An 18,525-nucleotide genomic window follows, 5' to 3' on the forward strand; every position below is an offset into this window, starting at 1 on the left:
CAAGATGTATTAGGTACAATCATTCTACATATTATGAAGCAAGAATTATTTTTTGACTTAAAAACAGTTCAAGTATTTCATCCCCCTTATTTGCAAATACATAGCCCAACTTATATATTTATAGCCCAACTTATATACTTATATATTATGTATTTTTTTTTGTTGTGGAGGAGAGGGGTATATGAATCTTGAATTCCAACTTGGAGAAGGGGCACGGAAGAGGTATACATATATCTCATAAATCTCCTAAAGAAATCTGGCACTTTAAGCCCCTACGGGACTTGAGTCTATTCATGGCAAAGTGGTGATCCAAACCAAAAGAAATTATTCGCCCAGCATAAAAAATAAGATAATCATGCTCACAAAAATGGCTTGAGAAATTTATTTTGATTTTGAATATTGGCAGAAGTTAATCTTTAAACTCCAACTCCAAACACACGATTGGTGTCTGCTAATCTTTAGATTGTCGGACATCATCTTTATCAAGTACCCAAAATAAATAAAAGAAGCTGATCTTAAATCTTGAATCTGGGGGTGGGGGTCAAAATGGAAAAATTCAAAAGCTCTGACCTCTATTCTATTTAGAATGTTTGGCTGTATGATTCTCTTTTGGACTAGACTTATTCCTGGTGAAACAGCGATATAGACAAAGGAATAAAATAGTATTTTTTCCAAACTTTCTGCATAGTGGTTGTACATTAGCCATCAGAATTTCGAACAAAAAAGGCTAATATACGAATAAATAGTTTTCAAAAACCTTCTATTGCCCTAATCCCAATTTCAGGTTTATCATCAGTGTCTGTTTGACGGACGTCGATACACTCATCTTTGTGGAGTTGGTACAATTTTTAATCAAGAGCACTTAGTATGCGATCACTGGTATAATTACGATTGCAGCAAGGCCGAAATTGACTCAAGAGTGAATGAAAGATACCAGAGGTTTTTTACCACTGAAGTGCCCACACAACAAGGTTAAAACCTCTTAATGTTGCCTTTTAGATGAGAGAAAGCGAATTTTGTTCGAAAATTTCATTGCATTAATATTATATTTACAGTATTGTTTCATTAAAGTTCTTTGAATATGTGTTGAAGTTCAGGATGTTTATGGTAACACTTGCAGTAGAGTTAAGTCTCAGGTTAGTTGTCTATCCATCTTAGAAATTTGTCCCTAATCCCTCTTTATTCTCGAGAATATATTTGGTCTATGGCTTTAATATGGCTACTTGGGGGTAATAGTGCCCATTTCATTGCGAGAATCTTTTTCTAAGTAGAGTAAGAGATCATATTCAAGACCTACCGGCACTAAGGTGCCAAAGTTAGCTGAAGCATCATAAGTGTCTTCCGAGAATTTTCAGGGTGGAGAATGGTGGGGGAGGTATATTTGCACAAGAAGTATTGTCAGAAAATTTCTGTGTGGAGAGGGGTGGTAAGGGGAGTAAACTTGCAAAGACTATAGGAGCTTCTTTTTCAAATGGTAATATTTTCTATTCCCTATTTGTGTGCAATCTTACAATTGCCTAGGGGGCGTTACTTACAAACTGGTGTTCATGTAGAACATCCCTGTTACCTTGCTTTACCTTAAATTGTAGCTCGGAGCAATCTGAGGATTTTGCCTTGCGAAGCTGCAGGGCTTACATTTCAAGCCGTGGGAATGATGATCCCAATTTAGCATCTTTCAAACATTTCGCGGTAATAAACTGAAAGTAGGGAGTGGCCCGGCTCAATAGTAACCAGAACTAAAAACAAACAGAATTTTGTACCAATAGAAACATCAAAAGAATCGAATTTTTATACTAAAATTCATCAAGTTAAATTCACCCATCAAAAGTTAAGAGCCTGAAAAAATTTGAATTATTTTCAAAAAAGGGGGAAACAACCTTTAAGTCGTAGAATCTTAATGAAAATAAAACCTTCAGATTCAGCCTATCAGATAATCCTATTGTAGTGGTTTCAAGCTCCTATCTGCAAAAATGTGGAATTTTGTATTTTTGCAAGAAATAAGATCACGGATGCGTGTTTTTTTATGGGGATTGTATCAACCCAGAGGTCCCAGAATATAGCAAAAGGTTAATTCAAAAGGAAATTAAAAGTTCTTGTGTCCTTTTTAAGTGACCAAAAAACTGGAGGGCGGTGGGCCCCCTCCAACGCTCACTTTTTCCCAAAGTCACCCGATCGAAATTTTGAGATAGGTATTTTGTACAACATAGTGGGAAAATCTAATAAATATGTCTCTGAGGACGACGTAGTAACCATCACTCCCTGGGAGAAGGGATGCAAGTTATGAACTATGCCCATTGTATACATATAGTATTGGTTATTGGAATGTATACAGACATTTTCATTGGGGATTTTTTCTGGTGGGATTTGGGAGAGAGGTTTACATGGGACAATATTTCCATGGAAGAACTTTCCATGGAGGAAGGGGATTTTCCATCAAGGGGTGCCAGATTTCCCAGCATCATTTAAGAAGCGATCAGAAATTATATAAAAATACAAGTTTTTTCTACTGAAAGTAAGGAGCAACATTAAAACTTAAAACGAACAGAAATTATTACAAATATAAGGGGATTGTCTCCTCGTCAATACCTCGCTCTTTACGCTAAGGTTCAAATTTTTTTCCAATTCCTTAAGAATGAACCCTGAATCACAAAGGTTGTTTAATTGGAATAAATAAGTCTTTTGAAAGTAACAAAAAAAAACTTTAGCGTGCAAGCATTGATTGTTTTTGCATCTCTTTTATCTGTTGAATTATTGAAATCTTGTCCCTGGACCAGAGCCAAACCTTTTTACAATGTTACATATTTACTTGTTACATGTACATAGGTTACATAGGAGGATCAGAGGAAGGGAATTTTACATGAATGGGGTGCCGGATTTCCCAGCATTATTTAGAAGTGATCATAAATTAAATAAAAAATACGGTTTTTCAACTGAAAATATGGATTACCATTAAAACTTCAAACGTACAGATATTATTACGTATGTGTGGGGGTTCACTCTCTTGTCAATACCTCGCTCTTTACCCTAAAGTTTTTTTTTAGTAATTTCAAAAGAGCTATTTATTGTAATTATACGGCCTTTGTGATTCAGGGGTTATTCTTAAAGAATTAAAACAAAATTCAAACTTCAGCGTAAAGAGCAAGGTATTGACAAGAGGACGAGCCCCATCATACACTTAATAATGTCAATTCATTTTAAATTTTAATTTTCCTCCTTACTTTCAGTTGAAAAAACTTGTTTTTTTATTTAATTATGTACTAGAAGGAATTTTACCTTGTATATCTTCTATTTTTAAATAAGTACCAGAGCAAACCCTTAAAGCATGTGCTTTTGAGCTATGAAGTAAAAATACTTGCGTTTCAATAATCATTTGACATTTTAGGATAAAATTGTACAGTATACTCACCCCCCCCCGCCCTAAAACCCCCCAATCCCATTTTTCGCATGATTTGAAAATATATTTTCTTATTCTACCAATCTCCTCCCACAGGTCGAAGTTGCCAAGTTTCTTGGTGTCCACATAGACTCCTCCCTATCATTTGCAACACACGTGTCCTACATCAGAGCCATAATTTTGCGACCGGTAAGTATGATTAATCGTGCGAATTATTTTCTTCCTCCCGATATCCTTGTCACCCTTTATTACTCTTTTATTTACCCATATATCTCATACTGTGGATCTGTTTGGGGCAACACTTTTCCTTCAGTTACCAATAAATTAAAATCTGCCCAAAACCGTGCCATCAAAGCAGTTTTTCGGCTGCCCCGACTATATCCCACCCAGGACTTGTACTCCGATTTTGGTATTATCCCTTTTGAACAAATCATCAAAAAATTAAATCTATACCTTGCATACTCCGCTTACCATAAAAATCTTCCTCCTCAGTTATTATCTTATTTTAATATTAATAATTCTGAAGGCCTCTGTCTCCGTTCATCCAACCGTTCCTTCATTGTCCCCAAGTGTGTCTCTAGTTCCGCCCAGCGATCCCCCATTTATAAATCTATACTTCAATGGAATATAATACCCTCCAGTGTCGAGCTATCCACAAGTTTTCGCACGCTGTATAACAATGTACTAAAATTTTGATATTATAACTCTCTAAATTCTTATTCAATTTGCTTTAGTTACCCATGTTTTCTCTTTTCTTTTTTTTCTCTCTTCTTCATTTTCAATTTTTTGTGGTTATGGTCCTCAACAAGTTCGCTTCCAGGATCTTTATTTATTATTATTGGTGTTATATTTTAGTTTTATTTGAATAAATTGAATTGAATTGAATTCTCTTTCGAACCTATGTTTATTTTTCTTTTAAGTTTGATTTTGTTTAATAAGTAATGAAAGGTAAAACCAGCAACAACCGCAAAAGATCTACAAACAAACCTGCTACATTCTAATCAGCTCTTTTTTTATTAACATTTTCTTTTAAGATAAATTTGACTTTTGTTTGCTGATATTATCTAGATAACAATTAAAAGTAAAATTAGCAAGAAATACAAAAGATCTGCGCACACTTATTAGCTATGATTTGCTAGAATTTCCTTTCAAGCTTATTTTAACTTTCTTCCGGGCCATATTTTATTTGAATAATAGTAAAAGTTAAAAGCAATTGCAAAAGCTCTGTGCAAACATCTTCTAAATTCTAATCAGGTCTTATTTATTCTATATTTACTTGCGGGGATATTTTTATCTTTCCTTCGAGTCTAATTTTATTTAAATATTAATGAAAGCTAAAACTAGCAACAATTTTCGATGGATCTGTGCACTGCACACCCCTGAAATAATCTTGTCATCTTTTTTTTCTTACAAGTTTAATTCTATCTTTATTTTGGGTCTCATTTTGTTTAAATAGTTTATGATTTTTAGAAATAGAAACAAGCTCAATAGGTCTGTGCATACTCTTACTACCATCCCATCAGCTCTTGCTTATCTTAGATTTCCTTTTGAGCCTATTTAAGGTTCAAGGTACTTTTAATATAACCAATATATACAAAATATTAGGTAACTCAAGGCTGAGAGTATAGCTCGAATATAATTGAGCTACCTTTAAGCAACACTAAATATGCACAAAAATTAAAAATAAATAGTTCTCTTAACCCAGTGGTTCCCAACCTTTTTCGGTCTGCGTACCCCTAGTCAAGGCCCAAAAAGTTTGCGTACCCCTTTCTTGAGAATCGTTGTTTTACTTTTTTCTTAACTAAAATCAGATTTTCAAAAACACGAGATTTATTGTCCAATATGACGGTGCTTAAATGTACGTACAAAATCAATGAGAAACTTGAGGCTGCTTTTTTGCTAAAATATTATCAAATCTTGGCTCGATGTCACTAACGGCAATTATAAGGTCATTTTGTACACTCAGTCTGTTTCTGTGTTTGGTTTTGATCAATGACATTGCCGAAAATGACACTTCACAAAGGTAAGTGGATCCGAATGGTAACAAAGCAGACATGGCGATTTCACTTAGTTCCTTGTATTCTCCTTTCACCTCCAGCCAAAACTGGGAAACAGTTACATTTTGGAATTTCAGTTCTAAGGCGCGATCACTGGCAAGTTCGATCAGATTCTCTGTAAGCTTGTCACTAAGACCGGAGCTTGAGGTCACGTCTTCAACAAATGGATTTTGGATCCAATCCTGCGTTCTATCTTGGTTCATAATCGATGGGAAATATGACACAAGTTCATCTCGCAACTTTGTCAGATGCTCCCGAATACAATCACAGATTGTGTTGAGGTTATCAATTTCACTATCGTCCGCAAACTTGTCAAGGGTCGGGAAGACACTAACGCTGTTTCTTTGAACCTTTTTAAGCCAGAACTCCAATTTCTTGATGAAAGCACACATCTTCGAATTCAGGGAGAGTTCGTCCGTCCGGAAACCTTGCATTGACAGATTCAAGTCATTCAGTTTGTCGAAAATATCCGCAAGATAGGCCAGCCTGCAAACCCAGTCCTGGTTTTCAAAAAGTGAACTGAATGCATATTTTTGCTCCAGAAGAAACATATGAACTTCTTGTCGAAGCTCGAAAAGTCTGTTTAAAATCTTCCCACGAGACAACCAGCGAACTTCTGTGTGCAGAAGTAAATGTTGATGTTCTGAACCCATCTCTTGGCCCAGCAACTTGAACATTCTTGAGTTCAGTGGTCGGGCTTTGATGAAGTTGATCACTTTTACAGCCTCGTTGAGGGGCTCGTGCAGATGTGCGTTCATCCTTTTCGATGCAAGAGCTTGCCTGTGAATGAGGCAGTGCAACCACTTCACCTTTGGATTTTTCTTCCTTATCCAGGCCATGAGCCCATTATTCTTCCCTGTTAGGGCGGCAGCTCCATCACTGCAAACTGATAGACACCAGTCCCACAAGATGCCCCCTTCTGCGAAGAATTTGTCAATCACCTTGAATAGTTCTTCTCCTGTTGTTCTTGACTGTAGGTTTTGACAAAACAGAATATTTTCTCTTATGTCAGAACAATCTTGATATCGAACAAAGACGATCACCTGGGCTTCACCTGACACATCCGTGCTTTCATCAAGCTGTAACGCAAACATCTTCGTCAACTTTATTTGCTCAATAACCTGCATGACAATATCGCTTGCAATGTCTTCTATCCTTCTTGAAATGGTATTGTTCGACACAGGTATAGACTGAAGGGCAGTAGCAGTTTTCGTGTCAAACATTATTTCACTGACTTTCACTAATGCTGGTAATATCAGACATTCGGCGATGGTGTGCGGTTTTTTCTGTTTCGCAACTAAATATGAAACAGCATACGAAGCCCGGAGAGCCTTTGAAGAAACTGATGCCACTTTTGCAATTTCCAAACAGTTACTAGCGAATGCTTCTTGTTTACGCTTGAAAAACTCTATGGGCTTACCGACATGAGAAGGGTGCACAGTACTGAGATGCTGGTTCATATGCGCAGGTTTCATGGAACTGTTGGCCAAGACTTGACCACAAAAAACGCACTGTGCATTCACTGGATCAGACTTTGTCGCACTAAATCCGAGCCCTAGGTATTCTGACAAATATCGACGCACTTTGACCGATGATTCGTCATATTTCTTCTTCTTAGGTGCAGGTTCAGAGTTTTGGGTACCATCATTCGGCTTCTTGTTATTCCTGATCAGGAATCTATCCATCTTTGTTTGCAACCACAATTCACGAACTTCGTGTTTCAACAGATGACAAGATACTGAACCTGCTGAGTTTAAATCGAGACCTTACGGCTATGGAGAAAAATTAGCGGGTTACTGAAAGCGAAAGTTTTGAAAATGAGTCTGAAATTACGTACAATGGGTTATGTTATCTGATTTTGAGGGAAATGTTGGAACTGAGTCAGAAACAAGTTTTAAAGATGTAGACTAAATTAATTTTGGGACCTTCGCGTACCCCCTGCGAGGGTTTCGCGTACCCCCTGGGGTACGCATACCACCGGTTGGGAACCACTGTCTTAACCAATCTTGGCAGAAATAATTAAAAAACAAATCCCGTGCCGTACGATACTATTTCCATCCTCCGCGCACCAATTTGAGACACAATTAAATTTACAACTTAAAACCAAGTGAGTCGTAAGACATCTGGAGGCCTCATGGGCGAACCCTGGAGACCAACCCAATACTTAAAAATAATAAACATCATTAAAAAAAAAACATGTTATTTAGATTTTATAACTTTCAATCAGCACTCTTTTCAACTTTCGTCTTATAGTATTTATGCTTAAATTAAAATCAATCTCATTTTTCAAACTTTCCCAATGTAGAGGAATCAAATACCTCAGGCAAAAACGCGACCTCTCTGTAACTACCTTAGGAGTCCGCAGATTATATTTACCACGGGTTTCAACTTGTGAAGATGAAGGAGAAGAAATAAGACCCATCGATGCAAAATATCTGGGGAGCTTTTCTCGTTCAAGCTTAATCTTAAACATAACACTTAAAAATTGGATACTTTGCCGAACAGGAAGAATATGATGAAGTGAAAAAAAGGTCTCTGTTGTGGATTTTAAGGGGAAGTTTGATTGCGATGGCAGAAAAGGTTTAAGGATACGAACTGCTTTATTTTGGATAATCTGTAAAGGGGTAACATTACTTTTAAAAGTGTTCAAAAAAATAATAGATGCATAATCAAAATGGGATTGCACAAGGGAAAAGTAAAGATATTTAAGAGCGCAATATGGAAGAAGATTTTTCAGTCTGCACATTATACCAACTCCACGGGCAGACTTTGCTCTAACCTGATTAATTTTCTCTTTCCATGACAAACTCTCATCAAACAAAACTCCCAGATATCTTATTGATACAGCCCTTTCAATAACAGACTCAGGTTCATTCGTAGAAAGGGAAACTGATTCTATATCTGGAAACTTGTGACCCGTCCTGCTGTAAACAACAAACTTCGTCTTCTTTCTGTTCAGAAGTAGTCTATTATCAGAGAGCCAAGTAGACAATCTATCATATGTGGATGTTAAATTGACCACTACCTCTTCACGAGATTTACCAGAACCGGTTGCTGCAGTGTCGTCAGCAAACTGAATGTCTATAGAAGAAACTCCAGTAGCTGAGCACAAATCATTAGAGTAAACTAGGAAAAGCAGAGGTCCTAATACGGATACCTGGAGAACAGCAACCATATCTGACTGCTGTAAGGAATCAGATCTAACATCATTATATATAAGTATCTGCTGCCTCCCATGAAGATACGATTCAAGTAACCTAAGGCAATTACCACGAATACCAGCATTCGAAAGCTTATACAGAAGAATTTGATTAGAAATGGAATCAAAAGCTTTCTGTATGTCGAAAAATATAGTTGCAGGCGTTTCGCCACGGTCAAGACATTCACTAATATGTTGGACAATAATAGCCATAGGATGATCAGTGCAATGCTCTTTTCTAAATCCAAACTGAAGTTTAGAAATGTAATCAAATTTCTCAAAAAAAGAATAAATTCTGTTATACAGTGCTCGCTCTACAACCTTCGAAAAAGCAGAGAGTATCGATATAGGACGTTAATTAGCAGGAAGCCTCGGGTCATCACCTTTATGTAGGGCCACAATTCTTGCTGATTTAAATGTTGAAGGATAGACACCAGTTACAAATATAAGATTAATAATGTGGCGTAACACCGGTGATATAACTGGGAATATTTCTTTGACCAAATTAGTCGAAGATCCATCAAGGGCTTCAGATGAACCGTTCTTCATTTTAGATATGATGTTTTTTAGTTCAATTTCAGTGACCGGGGAAAGGAACATGCTTTTATCAGAGAGAGGGGGCATGTGATCTTTAAATAAATCATTATAATTATTATTTGGAGAAACATGAGATGCATTAGCTGTTTTTTCACCGATGCTTACAAAATGAGCATTTGATCAAGTTCACTATTTCCTGCTCATCGGAAGAAAAAGTACCATCACCACGTAGCATTTCATTCGGAAATGAAGATTTCTGAGACCTTCCCAACAGAGAGTTAATAAGTCTCCAAGTGTGTTTTTAATCCCCACGAGCTTCTACAAATGATTTTTCAAAATATCTAGCTTTTGCTTTCCGAATTAACTGTGTCAGGACATTTTTATACTTTTTAAACTCTTCTTTATTTTTAGTAGATGGGAATGACATAGATATTTTAAATAGCTTATTTTTTTTTATTGAAATAGAGTGTAGAAGCCCGCGTGAGATCCATGGTTATTTAGGGAGTGTATATTTTACTGAAGAAAAGGGCTTAAAGGTCTTAATAATAATAAACAAGAGTCTCCAAACTCCCCTGCTACAATCTAGTAAGCTTTTATTATTTTTATTTTCTTTTTAGCTTTTTTTCATCTTCCCTTAAAATCATATTCTTTTTATTAGTAAGGAAAGCTAAAATTAGAAAGAATCTCAATAGATTTGTGGACAGCCCTGCTAAAATCTAGTTAGTTCTAATTTATTTTTATTTTCTTTTGAGCTTTTTTTTCATTTTCCCCTTGAGTCTGATTATTTATTTTAAAAGTAAAGAAAGCTAAAACTAGACAGAAACTCAATAGATTTATGGACACCGCTACAATCTAGTTAGCTCTTATTTGTTTTTATTTTCTTTTGGCCTTTTTTTCATCTTTCCCTCGAGTCTGATTGTTTTCAATAGTAAAGAAGCTAAAACTAGAAAGAAACTCAAAAGATTCACGGACACCTCTGCTGCAATGTAGTTAGTTCTTGTTTATTTTTATTTTCTTTTTAGCTTTTTTTCATCTTTCCCTCGAATCCGATTTTTTTTTTAGACTAAAGAAAGCTAAAACTAGAAAAAAACTCAATAGATTTGTTGACACCCCTGCTACAATCTAATGAGCTCTTATATATTTTTATTTTCTTTCGAGCTTTTTTTTCATCTTTCCTTCGAATTTGATTTTTTTTTAATAGTAAAGAAAGCTAAAAATAGAAAGAAACTCAATAGATTTGTGGACATCCCTGCTATAGTTCAATTTAAAATTTAGTGACCACTAAATCTAGTCGTTATCTAGATGGCCCTAAGAGCGCCATCTAGATAACGAAATCATTAATTTTCAAATTCAAATCCAGCTTTAATTGTAAATGATAGCTCGTCTTTGTAACTGGACTGGTCATTTTCAAAATGAGTGGAATAACAAAATATTTGTTCAAATAGGCTTAGAATAAATATATACAACAGATCAGGGCGAATAAGAAGAACCCAAGAGTTATGGAGCTGAACCTTTAGTGAAGAAAATAAGGACTGCGGAGCTGCAAGCTATTATTCTTACTATTGATTGAATTGGGAGAGTAGGAACACATCATATACACACCACTGATAACGTTTTCACCCAAACTGAAAACCGAGTAAAAGCTTTGACTCTTCAAAGAGGTCCTATTTCACACGATACCAAGTATACAATATACACTTTTACTCTCATTTAACCAACCATGTGATGGTTCATACAGAAAGAAAACTAATGCATGCAAGATGTGTAATACACTGTTTGCTTTCAGCTTTAATTTATCCACACATGCTAGACTTCATATTTGGAAAAAGGAATATGATTGCCAAGTGAGCAGCAACATGTTTTCTCAGAGTCTCTATTTATTCAACCATGTGATGCTACATACTGGGGAAAAACCTTACAAATGAAAGATATATAATAAGCTCTTTGCTTTTAACTCCTATTTATTCACATTTTTGAGACCTCCTACTTGAAAAAAAAAACTTATAATTGTAAACTTTTCAGTAAAATGTTTTCGTGGAATTGAGCTTTTCAGCCATATGAAGTTCCCACATGAAATATCTTAAAAATAAACTGTATATGCCAAAGTATTTTCTTTGTCTTTCATTTTATTCACACATATTTATAATTGCATAATTGCAATATAACTTTATAATTGCAAAGAATGCAGTAAAATATTTTATAAAAGTCTCATTTATCCAGGGACATGGATGTTCATGCTCAAGAAAGACCAAATAAATGCGAAATATGGAATGAATGTTTGTTTTCAATTATGATAAGCAGTGTAATAGTTGTTGGCAAAATAAAATGTTGGCGCAATGTAATCTTTTCTAGACCAGGGCACTTCGTATAAAAGGAGTTGTCACAGAAACTGCACAAAGGGCTCATTCAATTGAAAATTGGGAGTGCTAGTGCCCTATTTAATAGTCAGAAATGACTGGAGAGCAAATAACCACCTCCACGCCCATTATTTACCAAAATATACCCAATAGAATATTTGAGATAAGAATTTTGTTCAGCGTAGTTGAAAAGTTTGGAATTTATGTCTTTGTACACTGCCCCCCCCCCAATAGACCTCAGGGCAAGGGTTCTAAGTTATTCCCATGGGGCATATAAGGTTTCCTTAGAAAGGGTGGTCGTATAAAATTCAGAGAAGGCTCATTGTATTGACAATGACAGGTTCTAGTTTCATCTTAAGAGTCAAAGTGATCAGAGAGCAGCAGTCCCCCACCCCACACACACTCATGGTATTCTCCTGAAATGGATCCAATAGAAATTTTGAGATAGCCATTTTATTCATATAGTTTAAAACTCATATAAAAAGTCTTTAGGGGTTCATACAAACCACCAGAGCTTGGTTAAAAGAGCTATAAATTATGCCCCGGGGTCATTTAAGGCTTTTATGGAAGGAATGGCTGTATAAACTTTAGAAGTGGCTCAGTTGGTGGAATATTGGAAATCCTAGTTCCATTTGAAGAGTCAAAAGTGATGAGCGTTAACTAGACTGCCCTCCAACAGTCCCTCTTTTCACCAAACACATCTGATTGAAATTGTCAGATAGCCATTTTGTTTAAAATTGTCCAAAAACATATAAAGATGCCTCCAGGGCTTATACAACTGCCTAGAACCCTGGGGCAGGAGTTGTAAGTTATGTTCTGGGAGCATATAAGGTATTTACGGAATGGGTGGTCCTTTAAGCTTCAGAACGGACTCATTTGATTTGAAATTGGAAGGTATAGTGCAATTATTAAGAGTCAAAAGTGATTAAACAGCAACCATCCCCCCTTTTCTTATGTCCATCATTTTCCCAAACACATCCAATCAAAATTTTGAGATAGCTATTTTGTTCAGCCTAGCTGAAGGGTCTGAAGTTCTTCGAGGATGGTGATCGAAGAGGGTTCATTGGATTTGTAACCAGAAGTTCTTGTGTGATTTTTAAGAGTCAAAGTAAATAGAGGGCATCTACCCTTTCCTCCCACACATCGTGTTTTCCCGAAATGCATCCAATAGAAACTGTGAGAGTTATTGTATTCGAAATAGTCCGAAGATCATATAGCAAGGCTTTTGGGGTTGAAACAAACCAAAAGAGCCTGGGGCAGGGACCGTAATTTATGCCCTGGGGACACGTAGGTTTTTATGTAATGGGTGTTCGTATAAACTGCAGATGGGACTAATTTGATTTAAAATCGGATATTATAGTGCCCTTATTAAGAATCAAAAGTGATTTGAGAACAGCCAGCTCCCCCCCCCCACGCCCCTCGTAACAACGCCTTTAGGGTGAAATGACCCCTTAGAACCATAACAAGGGTTGTAAGTTAACCCTGAGGGCAGACAAGGTTCTTATGGAATGAGTGGTCGTATAAACTCCAGATGGGGTTCAATTTGATTTGAAATTGGAAGTTACAGTGCACTTTATCTATTAAGAGTCAAAAGTGATTCGAGAGTGACAAACCACCCATATGTCCCTAATTTACCAAAACGCACCCAATCAACATTCTGAGATAGCAATTTATTTCAGCGTAATTGAACTCCTACTCCTTCCAAAGGCCAGAACATAATTTGCACTTTACTGAAAAGCTTAAAAGCTTAAAAGCTTTTGTAATCTCTTTAGTAAAGCACAAATTATGTTCTGGCCTTTAGAAAGCATAGGAGTTTTGAGGCCAACTCAAACTAATTTCTACTCATTTTCTGGTTGACGCGGTCATTTATTGTAATTTCCGTGCGTTTTGGGTGTAATTTTTTCATTGACGCCGATTTGTGGTAGTTTTATACTTGGTAGATTGTTTAATTCTATTTTTACTAATATTCGGTTTAATGGGGTTCTTTAGTTTTCTTTGAAAACTTAATTGGCGGAAAAAGTTGTTTTTTTTAATTAATCCAGACTTATGACCCTTCATAGAGAAAAAAAACACACTGATGTGCTCTTAATAAGTTTCAGTTCATTCGGGTTTATTAAAAAAAAATTATAACAGTCATAACATACATAATCTCTCATCTCTATGCAAAAAATGCATGCTGAGTCCCTTATCACCTCAAAAATAAATACACACTATGGCTCCCCCTCCACTCCTCGATACGACCATGGCCCCTACCAACAAAACCATCCTTACAAGTCCCCACCTCCTCTTCCAGGGGGAAACCACTCCAATCCCCACACACAAAAAACCTCAATAAAGCTTAAAATCACTTTTCTATTTAGAATCTTTATTCAAATTAAACTAATTCAAAACAAGATAATTTTTTATTCTCTTTAAAAAAAAGAGAATAAAGGGAGGTTCTACCTCTCAGTTCAAGCGGTAGGGTATTGTAAGCCCTAGCACAGACGATGTCAGGCGAAAAATCCGACCTCACTGTTGGCGTATATCGAATATGGATCTGTGCAGATAGTCTTGTAATTGGAAGATGCTGTTCAGATACCAAACGGAATAGATTCCTAAAAGGCAGTGGAAGAAAGCCGGAGAGGAATCTGAAAGCAAAAACCAAGCAGGAAAGCTTGAACAGCGATTTCAGTGAGAGATAATCTTCTGTGTGTTTGATGATCTCCAAGGCATTCTTGTGGATGGAATCCAGTTTTTTCAGATGGGATTTGAACTTCGACTGCCATACCATTGCGCAATACTGTAAGTGGGGTTTAATGAGTGCATTGTAGATAAGGGTAAGGGTTTTACGTGGGAATGTGTGCTTCAGTTTCTTCATGATACCCAGATTCCTTGAAAGCTTTGATTCTACAGCATGGATGTGAGGAAGGAAAGAAAGGTTTTCGTCTACTATTATTCCTAAATATTTTGCACATCCATTTTCTGGTCGTTGAAACTTTCCACGAGACGTCACAATTCCTGTTATTTCTGGGTCAAGGGTTCCTACCCTAGAAAATAATAGGATTCAAGATTTTTCGACATTGATGACAAGTTTGTTGGCATCCATCCACAAATAGGTCTCTTCTATGATGTTTTCAACGTTCCGCTGGAGTGAAGGAATATCGAGTCTGCAGCAGGTCATTGTAGTGTCGTCAGCGAATGCTATAAGTTCATCTTGCTCGTTAGTAATGTCCTCAGATGTTTGATCAAAGCATATTTTGCAGCATTTTGGATCGTTATGATTCGGGTTAAGGATACGAGTTAGGTCATTTACAGGGACTAAAATCAAAAGAGAACCGAAGATAGATCCTTGGGGCACACCAAATTTCACAGTAGTGTCGTTCTTCGGGTCGTCACTAATGTAGATGCACCTATTTTGAAGGTAAGATTCAAACCCCTGTAGGGCTATCCCTCTCACTCCAATATGTTGCAGCTTTCCAAGTAAGATTGTATGATCCATACTGTCAAATGCTTTCTTGATGTCAATCAATATAGCAGCTGGCAGAAGACCTGAGTCAAGTGCTCTGTTGATGAATAAGCTTAAGGATGTCAGAGCGTCTTCTGTTGAATGACCAGGTCTGAAGCCGAACTGACGACTATTAAAAAATCCTTTTTTTCGAGAAACTGGTAAAGTAGTCTTTGTAAGGGTTTTTCAAAAACTTTTGAAAAAACAGATAGTATTGATATGAATCGGAAGTTCGATGGATCGCCCTGAGGGCCACCTTTATGCAAAGGGATTAGTTTTGCTTTTTTTTAGTATCGAAAGAAAAACACCACTTCTTAGAGACAGGTTTATCAAATAAGTTAATGGCTCTAGGATAGAAGGGAGGACTGCTTTTAGGGCTTTCGTGTGTATCCGGTCAAATCCAGATGCTGATGTGCCTTTCAAGGTCTTCACAATTAGCTCTACTTCGGTTGATGTCACAGGAATTATTGCCATTGATTTGGTGTAGGGTGAGCCAAGGTAATGCTTGTAGGATTTCTGGGGACTTCTCGCAGAATTAGATGTAATTCCTCCTATCCCTGTGAAAAATGGACTTTTGCAACCTGAGTGGGTTCCGTAACAGTTTCCCCGTTGACAAAAAGTCTGGAAGGTATTTCTGCTCTCTTATCATTTGGTCGCATAATCGAATTAATGACCTTCAAGACTTTTCGTCCATCTTTCCCACTTTCCGATATTTTGTTGTTCACATAATCTCTTTTTGCTTTCCTCATAACTGAACGAATGCATTTCTTATACATCTCATATCTCTCTAGGTTTTCTCGGTTTGGGTGGTTTCTGTAGTTTGCCCATAACTTGTTTTTCTTATTTATGCACTTGAGTAAGCTTTCGGTAACCCATGGACATATTGGTGTATTTTTCCTACTACGGTTTCTTGGTTTCTCTTTAAAACAGCATGCTTTATATGCAGCTACAAAAGTATTGTGGAAAATTTCAAAACCTTCGTTCGCATCTTCATTTGCTAGGAAACTGCCCCAAGAAACTTTTTTTAACTCATCATTTAACAGTTTAAGATTATCCTCTTTAAGATTAATTACTTGTAGATCCTGGTTAGTTCTTACGAGCGGAGTTGGCATCCTCGCTGTGTTGAAGATAGTGTGTATAGGAAAATGATCAGATGTGTCGCTGGTGATGACTGATACCTTCGCCGGACATAATGTAGAAAAAATGTTGTCGATCATTGAGTGTGTATTTTCTGTTACTCTGGTTGGAATCGTAATTGAGGGGTAAAGATTAGACCCTGACATAATAGTGAGAAGATCCACAAAGCTGTTTGTTAGAGGAAAGGCTAAATTAATGTTAAAATCACCCATGATGATCACATCTTGGTTCTGGTTTCCTATCAGCTGTAAATCTGAGTTAGTATATCCATAAAAGCAGAAACAGAACCAGAGGGTGAGCTATATATTTCTCCAATCAATATCTTTTTCTTAGAAGGTCCATATAGCTCAAGGAAAAGTGATTCAAAAATGCCTTCAACATTCCGGCTCAGTTCGTTGTTGATATGCACAGCATATTCATTCCTCGCATAAATAGCCAATCCTCCTCTGCGAGCTTCTTTTCTATGTAGAAACTTTGATGTATAGCCTGGGATATCTAGGAGGCTATCCGTTTGTCCCATAAGGAATGTCTCACATAATCCAATTATGTTGGGTTGCAGTTGGTGGCACATTGAAGTTAGCTCTATAAACGACGAATATAATCCTTGACAGTTAAGTTGAAGCACAGAGAACTGAGATTCAGAGCGTCCCTTCGTCAAATCCATTGAATCAACATATTTACTTCTAGGAAAATTACTTTCACTAAATAACGGCAAATCATCTTCATTACTTATTTTTTCATCAAAATTTTCTCTGAATCCAAAAAAGAATTATCTAATTGTTTAAACCGGCTATAATTTTTTGGTAGTGAAGAAGTGATTAGCCCCCGGGATGAAGAATAGGAACTCATTACTTACCTAATAATTTCCAGGGGACAAGGCCATATCTTGGAGTGAAGAAAAAGCCATGAGAAATACACACACGTAGGAACTTTTTTGAACTCTGAAAGAGAAAATCAAAACAAAGAGAATGGAATAATGTAAGCAAGCGGCAATCAACTTGTACTGACAACTACTTACGAAGGAGAAATTTTTTTTAATATCTCAACTTAATCAACATCCGACCGCTGGCAAGGATGGGGGAAAATCAACATATAAATCTAATCAATCGGCAATCAACTTATACTGACGAAATTTATGAATGAAAGGAACACACACAATTATGACTCTGGGTCTAATTCCTCAGGTTGGATAGTTGGCAGTTTAGCTTGGTCAAAGCATTCATCTAGATATTTCCCCAATGTGAATTTTAGACTTTTTAACATCCAACCACATTCTGACGCCTCGTTGGACAAGACGAGTTTCTGCAACTTTCTCAGCTGTCACTTTAGATGTTTTTAGCTTGTACTCTAATGACAAAAGTTCCTTTCTTCCTTTACCAATCTCCGCCGGTAGGTCCGTCGATATACTGAACCGTCCTCTTAAGTTTTCCACACTCCTTCATGATCATCGACCGGTCAAAGCCATCTAGGCTTACAAAAATAGGCTCTACAACCTTTTTTCGCTGTGTCCCACTTCGGAGGCTCAGAACACTCTCTGGTTCTGGTCGGCTAGACTTCTTTGAAATACGATATAAATGGCACTCATACGTATTTGGTTAGCGTTTAATATTCCAAGCTTAGCCTCAAAAAATGAGTGATTTTCTGATCCTTGCGACGCTTCAATTCCGTGTATAATGATGTTATTTTTTTCTTATATATAGTTCTGTTCACAAAGTAGAAGTCTTCACTTGGACGAGCTCAGTCTTGAGCAATTTATTTTCTGCTCTGAGTAATTTATTTTCAGTCTGTAACTGCGAAACTAAATGTAGCATTTCGTCCATCCGCCGGTCAAAATACTCTTTTGTCACTGCCATTACTAATTTCTGCCGATAATGCCGCTTTGACCCCCCTCCTCAACACCTTGCTCTTTACTCTAAACTTTGAATTTTGTCCCAATTCTTTAAGAATGAATCCTGAAACACCAGGATCGTTTAATTAGAACAATAGGAAGCTTTTTTGAAAGTAATAAAAACTTTAGCGTAAAGAGCGAGGCGTTGAGGAGGGGGTAATCCGCTTCATACACTGAAACCACAACGAATCTGAGTTTCGTTGTTGAAAGAATCACATAAAAATGACTAGGTAAAAAAAATAGGCAAATGATGGCTTAATCTAAAACAATTGCAGGAAGTACATAACTTATAAGCTGGCACGTACGCAAGGGGAGGGCTTGGGCCCCCCCAAATTTTGTGAAATGTTTAATTTCCCCATGGTTTCTTGGGATTTCTGGCAAAAGTAGGACATTTATTAAGGATCTAGATGCATGTGTGAAGCCTTTTTTGGGATTTTACAGCATGCAATTATCCGGTCAAGTCACTGCCCAA

General features: G+C 36.8%; 2 protein-coding genes across 2 annotated transcripts in view; one reads left to right on the forward strand and one right to left on the reverse strand.

The window, feature by feature from the left end:
- LOC136031954 (uncharacterized) overlaps positions 1 to 1,084 on the forward strand; it is a 28,051-nt gene extending 26,967 nt beyond the window's left edge. Inside the window, exon 4 of the mRNA XM_065711964.1 lies at positions 785 to 1,084. Within this exon, the coding sequence (XP_065568036.1) occupies positions 785 to 976 (192 nt within the window). The 3' untranslated portion in view covers positions 977 to 1,084. The remainder of the gene's footprint in view (positions 1 to 784) is intronic.
- LOC136031952 (adenosine deaminase-like) overlaps positions 1 to 18,525 on the reverse strand; it is a 233,178-nt gene that overhangs the window by 130,550 nt on the left and 84,103 nt on the right. The window lies entirely within an intron of this gene.

The sequence above is a fragment of the Artemia franciscana genome, chromosome 10 (genome assembly GCF_032884065.1).
Source record: "Artemia franciscana chromosome 10, ASM3288406v1, whole genome shotgun sequence".
NCBI classification, from domain to species: Eukaryota; Metazoa; Arthropoda; class Branchiopoda; order Anostraca; family Artemiidae; genus Artemia; species Artemia franciscana.